The sequence below is a fragment of the Dipteris shenzhenensis genome, chromosome 27 (genome assembly GCF_047967505.1).
Source record: "Dipteris shenzhenensis isolate YYH24624 ecotype China chromosome 27, Dip_SZ_1.0, whole genome shotgun sequence".
Classification (NCBI taxonomy): Eukaryota; Viridiplantae; Streptophyta; class Polypodiopsida; order Gleicheniales; family Dipteridaceae; genus Dipteris; species Dipteris shenzhenensis.
In genome coordinates, this window is record NC_141622.1 from 33,864,357 (window position 1) to 33,873,810 (window position 9,454).

Below are 9,454 nucleotides of genomic sequence, written 5' to 3' on the forward strand. Positions count from 1 at the left end.
TTCTGTTCAACATATATAAGTGGAAAAGGGGAGTCGTCCTGGACTCCTGACTCCTGAGTCCTGATCAAAGAGAAGGAAGCTTCTACTCCAAAACAACGCACGTGCCTTGAAACTGCGTTTCGTGGATTCCCATGAGGGTCCCAAGCATAGGAAGATTCTAAGAAGGAGTGAGTGTCGATACGAGTATATTCCGCGTAAGGAGTCTCATTTGAAATTGGGCAAGAGGCTCTTGCTTTTGGGCAACAGCCTCTTGCTTTGCGGCCTTGGCTCTATTTATTCTTGTTTTCGCGCACACACAGACGGAGAGTGAGGGAAAGGAAAACGAATAGCAAGATAGATAGAGATACAGACAAACTCACACGCACACAATTTTTATTTAGTGATAGACTCACACACACACACAAAGAGAGTGCAGAGAGGTAGGACGGAAAGGAAGAATAGCAAGATAGATAGAGATACAGACAGAGAGGGAGAGACACACACACACATAAGGGGGGGGAGGGGAGGAAGTCCTTGTGTGTGTGTGTGTGTGTGTGTGAGAGAGAGACAGAGAGAGAGAGAGAGAGACGAAAAAGAGGTCGGGAGGAAGAGAAAGATTGAGAAGAGATAAACAGAACAGATTAGAAGTAGGAGATCCCTCTTTCTGTCTCAGATCATGGAAGGGCACAGCTCCCACCACGTGCACCCTCAGAGAGAGACTCAGCAGGATCTTATTCCCTCGCTCGATGAAGACGATGCCAGCTTCTGGTTGGATTTCCCTGACGACGACTTCCTTGACAAATGCTTCTCGCGCTCTGCCCCTACCGAGCCTGATCCCCCCTCACCGTTCGGTATTGAAAACGAATTGGCCCTTGCTGCCCATGATCAGCAACCACATGCAATTTCCCCCCTCGTACCTGGAACTGAAAAGGAAACGGCTCATACACGTCAACTGTCCGATTCAATTTTAGCGTCCACGATGGCAATGGATACGGGCTTCACTCCTGACCGACTTCGCGCGGCACTAGGAGCAGCGTCCCGCTGGTCAGCAGCACTATCACACGATAAGAATGCTCCAGATTCGAATATAGTAACCGATATCCGGTGTGTAGCTTCTCACACTCTCAGAATATTTAGTCTTCACTGCTGAAATCTCTATGGCAATTTCTCAAATTCTCACTCTGCTTCTTGCGTCTTACAGGGCCACGAGCCTGGCACCAATCCAAGTCAATGACGAGATCCAGAACACGGAGGCAGTGAGGATATACGTGGAAACCCATATAATGGACCTTTATGACGGATACTCATGGCGCAAATACGGCGAGAAGAAGATCAAAAACAGACTGTTCCCAAGGTACGTGAACAAACAGTTTCGTCTTGTTCTTGTTCATGCCCATTTGTGCGGGAATTCACAATTAGAAGGCAGTGGAACTGAGGGTCCTCGTTAATTTGCAAATTGACCTTGTGGAATCCCGGATGCCCTTATAACTTTTGACAGGGGAACAGAAAAGAGAGTTTGTCAAAAAGTAGCGATTATGTTGTTCTCTCACGTTCTTTCATTCATCGATTGATCTTTCTGCAGGAGTTATTTTAGGTGTGCTCAAACTGGCTGCACCGTTTCCAAGCACATAGAGCAATGTTCCGACAAGAAGGAGTGTGTGATGTATACATATTTCGGCCGGCATAATCACGAAGTGTAATTGGCAACCGGCTGGAAAAGCCAGCCTAGGCTTGAAACTGTCTTTATATGGCTAAAGTGAATTAGTCCGAGAACCGGCTATTTTTCATTTCCTATTTTTTAGGCGGCATGCCCTCAATTTTTATAGATTAATTTTCGAGTCCAAATTATATGTTCTTTTGAAAGTGGGGTTTCTATCAACGAGGAGATTTTAGCAGAATCAAAAACATGCACTCTGCTCTCCTCTCCCATGCTCCTCATGTTAATTGAAAAAGTCCGACACAGGAACAAGATATCTCATGCTTGCAACCGGTAAAACCTTAATCTGAAATCGAGACACAAGCACAGGTCAGTAATTATAATTCAATGCTAGATAACGTTCCGAAAGTAAGAGTAGCTGGAGCAAAGTTTGACACTGCACTGTGACTTGATCGCGTGGCTGTGAGCTAAATTTTACCACAAGAGGAAAGAATGGCAAGGTTTTTAAGCGATGGAAAAGACAGCAGTCTAGTGAGACCGAATCAACCACGAGATTAGCTGGAGTGCTGGTTTTGCTAGGCTGCACGCACAGAAAAGGGTATGGAAGATTTCCGATAGTGGATTTCAAAGTGGGGTGACGGGGTCAAGGGAAAGCGGCTGGTCCTGGCTGGACGTTATCACGGTTGACCAGTCGAGAGAACACTCACTGATCACAGCAAGGAATTTGGGTTTTAATTACTTTTGGACAGCGCGAAGGGGAAGGTCAGTGGCAGACATTAACTGTTTTGACGTGTAAACTCAGCCATAGACTAGCTGCTTATCATGGCGTGATCGTAACGGGAAGATGATTGAACGACGGAACAAACCTCTCGAAATCCGCTGAAGGGGAATTACGGAAGTTGAAAGTCGATGAGCAAACAGTTGATGTGAGCATGTGAGTTGGGATTGTGTAGTGGAGCAGGCGACGAAGCTGCATTGCAACCGCTGAGCAAATTCAGGTGAGACTACCTACGGAAAATGAGACGTCGAATTCTACCGTATGATCGACGCGAACGTAGAGATTAAGAAAATCATAATGAAGGCATGCGGAAAGCACTACGAATGCACAAGAAAATCACAACGAACCCATACGGAAAGCGCAGCGAACTTCGAAGGGATCAATCACAACGAATGCACAAGACAATCAGAATGAACGCAGCAACGTCTAACGCCTTCCTTGCCTTTTGGAGTGTCATTATAAGTCTAGTTATAAAGTAACCCCATAAATATAAATATTTCCAATAATGAGAAACCAAGTGAAGGTGAAAGAATCTCGAAAGGTAGATGGGAAACAAGAGGGGGGTGAAAAAGATGTGTATGGACCATTAAATAAAAGTGGAGACTACGGGCACTCCCAATGCGTCAAGAAGCTCCTCAATCGGAGTCCGAATGCAAAAGTTATGTGCCTATTTTGGCAAGAGTATTATAAAGGGGGTGTCATACAAGCTAGAGACAAAAACAGCCTCCATCTTTAGGGAAAATACTTAACAAAAGACAAAAGCATTTAAGATATAAGACAAGAACATCTAGGAACTCCACAAGCAAACAAAAACCTTAGACCCTAAACACATTAGAAGCCCTTAACTACTACTAATCCACACTTAAACCTAATTGCATGGTCAAATTGACCAAATGAACTAACTTCAAAACTATGGTCCTAATTAGCAACTCACTAAGAAAGACATCCCTTAGGACCCTTGTAGGGCCAAAAATCATGATGACTACTCATTATTTGTTGAATTTTGTTCAAGAAATTTGCCAAATTTAATAGTATGTTTTCCCCCCTCTTCTCATCAAAACACTCTCCAAAGTCTGGTCAATCATCGGTCATCAAAACACTCCCCAAAGTGTGGTCAATATTGTTTGTCACTCCATCTTTGTGACATAGAGGGAAAACTTGAACTTCCTTTCATTTCTTCACAGTTGCAATGTCCTCGCAATTGTCATGATCCCTGTGATGTATGCATTGAAAAATAGGTTCATATGCTATGCAAACTATGAGTTTCTTTAATGTCCTCACAATCTTCAACACCAAACATAATATTAAATTTGGCAACCTTCAATTTTTTTATTTTAAAAAAATTGGTCTTTTATTTTTTTTTACAAAACAAAGCAAAAAATATTATGTTTGGTAGAACAAAGCAAGAGATATTTCAAGCCCAACAAAAGTGCTTGTGCTGGATCCCCTCTTTCACTATTAAAGTATATGTAAAACCACTTGCATTTGTGATGGTTTCCCTTGTTCACTACAGCATATGTAAGATAGCACATGCATCCAATAGAAGGGGTTTTAATTTATTGTGGAGTTACATAAACATCATACATAAAGGTATAAAACCCATCGTGTTGAATGCACGTGGTATATAAACCCCCCGAGTGCTAGATGCACAGGTTCTTGGGAATGAAACGAGATATTCTCCAACTCCCAATACCTCTTTTAGTCTAATGATATCTCAAGATCCCCGCATGTCTTTCAGTTTACTCACATCAAAGACCGAGTGAACTTTTACATGTGCAAACAATTCTAGTTTATGTATGCAACTTCATTAATCTTTTTCAAGATTAATAATATGGTCCCTCAGTTCCTATGACTTCAGACAACATGACTTCTCACACACAATGTTGCAACAAGAAAATATAATTCTTGCACAATGTTATTATTAATTGGAAGGAGCACCATTCACTTGGAAGTTCCAATCGATGAATTCCATTCCATATTGTTGAATTTCATCATTCAGTCCCAAGCCATCATGTTGGGAGAAAAACAAGAGTGCACGTGGGCACTTTGCCTCCAATATATTAGGAAGCATGCATAGCTTATATACATATTTACATATAGAGTACCTCATAGTCTTATTTAGAGAGTATGGCTGAGTTTCACTTAACGTACCCTTTTACCTAAGCAACCTTATTTAAAAAAACAATCAAACATAGAAATTCTCAAAAGGAGAATCCAACTCTCCACTATGACTCCCCCTCTTTCACTAAAGTATATGTAAAACCACTTGCATCTATGATGGTTTCCCTTGTTCACTACAGCATATGTAGCACATGCATCCAATAGAAGGGGTTTTAATTTATTGTGGAGTTACATAAACATCATACATAAAGGTATAAAACCCATCGTGTTGAATGCACGTGGTATATAAACCCTCCGAGTGCTAGATGCACATGTTCTTGGGAATGAAACGAGATATTCTCCAACTCCCAATACCTCTTTTAGTCTAATGATATCTCAAGATCCCCACATGTCTTTCAGTTTACTCACATCAAAGACCGAGTTAACTTTTACATATGCAAACAATTCTAGTTTATGTATGCAACTTCATTAATCTTTTTCAAGATTAATAATATGGTCCCTCAGTACCTATGACTTCAGGCAACATGACTTCTCACACACAATGTTGCAACAAGAAAATATAATTCTTGCACAATGTTATTATTAATTGGAAGGAGCACCATTCACTTGGAAGTTCCAATCGATGAATTCCATTCCATATCGTTGAATTTCATCATTCAGTCCCAAGCCATCATGTTGGGAGAAAAACAAGAGTGCACGTGGGCACTTTGCCTCCAATATATTAGGAATCATGCATAGCTTATATACATATATACATATAGAGTACCTCATAGTCTTATTTAGAGAGTATGGTTGAGTTTTGCTTAACGTACCCTTTTACCTAAGCAACCTTATTTTAAAAAACAATCAAACATAGAAATTCTCAAAAGGAGAATCCAACTCTCCACTATGACTCCCCCTCTAAGATGGCAACACTAATAAACATCTAGAAAATCCAAAGAAATAACTTATAATGATAATCCACCTATATATATTATACTAGTTTTCTTTAATGATACTATATATATGTATATGTATATATATATATATATATTATACTAGTTTTCTTTAATGATGCCTATATAAGTAGCAATACTCCATATAAACAAATGTTATAGGAGAACTCTTTGGAAGAAATCATAAATACTAAACTCTCTCTCTCTCTCTCTCTCTCTCTCTCTTTCATACACTGTAGTATAAGAAATCATATTTAATGCATTGAGTGCCAAGAACATATCTCATAAGAGATAGCAGCTTAAGTTTAAAGTGGCACTTGATGTGAATTCTTTTAGACTCAGTCATTCTAAATGTTAAAAGAAGCCCCGATGAGAAAGTTTTAAATGTTAAAAGAAGCCCCTATGAGAAAGTATCATGTAGTTATAGCAGAAGCTATATATTTTATAAAATCTAGTATAACATTATGCTTAAATAATGTTTCAACATATATAATAAGATGTCATTAAATTTGCTTGACTATATCATCAAGTGTTTTATGATAAATCTTTTGAGAATACTATAAAACTTTAAAAGAATATTCCCTCACCATAATAGCTTGACAAGAGTATTCTACCTTCATCACAATCACTAATATTTTTTCAATTTCAATGCAACTATAGTCAATTATTCAATTTTATTTTATTTTGATTTCAGAATAGTACTTTTCAAGTTTATGATAGTTTTCCAATTTCATAACAATTTGTGGGCTTTATATTCATGACAACCTCCTAGCTTTGAATTCAAAATAACTTTTCAATTTTAACATCACTTTTTTACTTTGCGAGTTATCATGTGCATATACATATGCTTGGCATTTCTTAACTCAAAAATTCAAATTACTTTTTCAATTTCAACCTCACTTTTTCACTCACAAAATTCTCATGTGCATATGTAAGGATTTAATATTCATGTAATCGCACGCCCTTTCAACATGATTTACATACATGGTGTTGAGATATATGGTGCCATGTGCACATAATTAGAGGCAAAGGTATGAGCTAAGTTATGGTGTTGTATGAATTAAAGTAGCCACCCAAGAATGTGGACTACATGAGAAGAAGATATGGATACTATGATCTCACATGGGTTGACTATTCTAAGGCTCTCTCTATGTAATAATCCTCTCTTGTATGGTTGATAAGGACAATTTGGAATAGATTTAGTGTTTCCTACTTGTGTCTCTCTCCTCATGGTTTTTTGTATATGGTTTAATCCTTCATGATCTTTATGCTCATTGAGTGTTAGACTAGGCTTAGCATGATCCTCAGTTTCACATGGTATAAAAGCTTAGGTCTAGCTCTCCTAGTTTGGGTCTACTTCCATTAGAAAGAGATTAGGGACTCCATTAGCATGTGATTAGGACAAAAGCTTGTACACATTCGAATTCTATTAGTAAGAGTGTGTTTTCCTCCCTTTATAGGCATATATGATAAGGATAGATTTTGTGATACTTGGTATTTTTCCTTTAGGTGAAGCTCCTTGTAATGCTCACAGTATTGGACAAGAAAAGCAAGTTTTAGAGCAACAAGATTAGAGAGAATTCATGCAGACTAGCTAAGCATTCTTTTGTTTTTGTCTCGTTTTTGTCCCGAATTCTCTTATGAAATCTCCGAAGTTAGCTAAGGTGCATGCTGTCAAGCCTGTGCTTCCTATCTAAGCCACCACCCTCAAGTTCCTACAACTTCTCAAAGCTTTAATACACACAAGACTTAAAGACAATGACACTAGAAACCTCATACAATGGATAGTCGATTCAATAGTGCCATGCATCCACAAGCTACCTTAGCAAACAGCAGGAAAATGCTAGCTACACAAGGGCCCGATACAAGCTGCATTCTTATAACAAAGCGACAAAGCACTACATCGAGGACTTGTAACAACCTCTAAGTAGTCTTTACCAAGGTACAAGGGAAGTAATTCATGTACTCCTCCTTGGTGTTTGCCCCTTTAATGTAACAAACTCACAAGAAGCTTTGCAAGGGCCTAAATGGGTGTTATCATCTATTCCCTTGAAGTTCTAAAATTTTACATTGATTAGGGTGGCCATCTTTGGCTTTATGACTATAGGCTCCAGTTCTGGTTCTGGTTCCTCAGAGGCATTTCATCTTCCTCATACTATTGATGAGTTGGACCTCCGGGTTGATAATGATGAGTGTGAACATGCCTATAGACCAATGGAAACAAGTCTTTGGGTCAAACTTGCCTTTCACATACTAGTATTCTAGGCACAATTAGACTTGGTCCTTGTGGTGGTCTGTCGGCTCAGTTACGCACGAGAGAAGGCATGAGACTTGATGCTCATTGCCGAAACAGGGTTCCTCTATCCTAGCCCTCCTTAGTCCAAACATCAGGCGTCATCAAACAGGTCTATAGGGTTCTGAGATCAACGGCCAACAATTGAAGATATCTTTGAAATACCATGCTTGGCCAAGTAACGGCCGTAGCTCATCACTTGTCAGCATGAACTATTGCTTGGGACTTTTGGGAATCAGAATTAAGCCTTCTATGCTCAATCCACTTAAACCTTTCAACACATCTATCCCCAGTAGGATCATCAACTGTTGACACTTGGTTCTACTCACCCCTCAAATTATGCGATGCCCAGTTCTTGGTGATTGGTGTGTGCACAGTTCTTGGTTGGCACATGCCCTCTCTAGCATTCCACGGATAGCTTGTCGCAAGCGTTCCTACTCGGTGCTTAGGTGCAGAATGGGCATTGTGAACTAATAGGGTATGTCTTGCATGGGTGAAAGCCATATGAACATGGGTGGAATGAGTAAACAACACAAGTATAACAAGAGAAAAACTAGATTGCAAGGAAGCTTGTATTAATCAGAAAGCCTCAATTGATACAAATGGCTAAGGGCTGCACAAGCACTCGCCTCAAGTGGACCACTCACTCACACAGGTCTCAAGATTCACTTGGACCTGCCACTCATACAAGACACTTAGTGCAAGCCCAAAATTATGTCTCTCTCATACATCGTTATTCTTATAGACTGGTTTCCACACTACCAAGTAGTTATCGCAACCATTTTGCTAGGATCCTAATCGGAAATTTTCCTAGGATGCTAACTAAAATTGGACCAAAATGTTGGTGACCTGATGCATGTCCTTGTCGCTTTGAGACCCGTATCTTGGCGCTTGGCTACTCGATGGGCCAACTAGGGTGCTTGGTTACTTGGCACTTGGGTTTGGTTCTATGTTGGCTAGGGATCAACAACCTATCACAAATGGTGAAGAGAGAGAGAGAGAGAGAGAGATGTTCTAATAATCAACATCTTCATGTTATGTATTATCTCTTCATTAGTTATAATTATAATTACACTCAATTTCCTTCTTCAAATGTTAAGATAAAAATTTATCCATCATCTAGAGAGGGTGTTCTAGGTGACAAGTGTGTACCAATCAAAAGAACTTCTATTTACTTAACTAGTTTCTACATGTTGAAGAAAGTAGTGATATGGGATGCAAAATTTTATCCATCGCCAAGGGTGTGGTTACAGATGCTATACCCACATGCTTCTTTGGATGTGAAAGTTGAGGACACACGTGCGCAAATGAAAAGAAGTTCCACCTAGTAAATTTATGTATCCATGCTCAATCAAGTGGTAATATGTCAGACCTAACTTTGAAGTCTTTACCACCCTAAGGGAGTGGTAGTAGGTACAACATCTGCATGGTTCTTTGGATGTGAAAGTTGAGGGGACAGGTGTGTGCCATTGAAAAGATGCTTTATCTACTCAACTACTATATCCATGCCCATACATTATTATAAATTGCAACCACATCTCTAGAATTCACCACATCCATTTCATTAGAGTATCTCCTCCTCTCCTCTCCTTGTAGTTCTAGGAAATTGTATCAGCTCCTTCCCTCTCCTTTCCTCTTTTCTTATGATGGAGAATCCTCCCACCCATGCCAGCTTAGTGAATCTGTTTAGA

General features: G+C 39.6%; 1 protein-coding gene across 1 annotated transcript; it reads left to right on the forward strand.

Annotated features, from left to right (window-relative positions):
- Positions 1-295: 295 nt before the first annotated feature.
- LOC147884195 (uncharacterized) lies at positions 296-1,679 on the forward strand. The gene is made up of 3 exons (XM_087398160.1): positions 296-1,083; positions 1,181-1,333; positions 1,562-1,679. The coding sequence occupies exons 1-3, from the start codon at positions 656-658 to the stop codon at positions 1,677-1,679; spliced, it is 699 nt and encodes a 232-aa protein (XP_087254286.1). The 5' UTR covers positions 296-655.
- Positions 1,680-9,454: the final 7,775 nt, after the last annotated feature.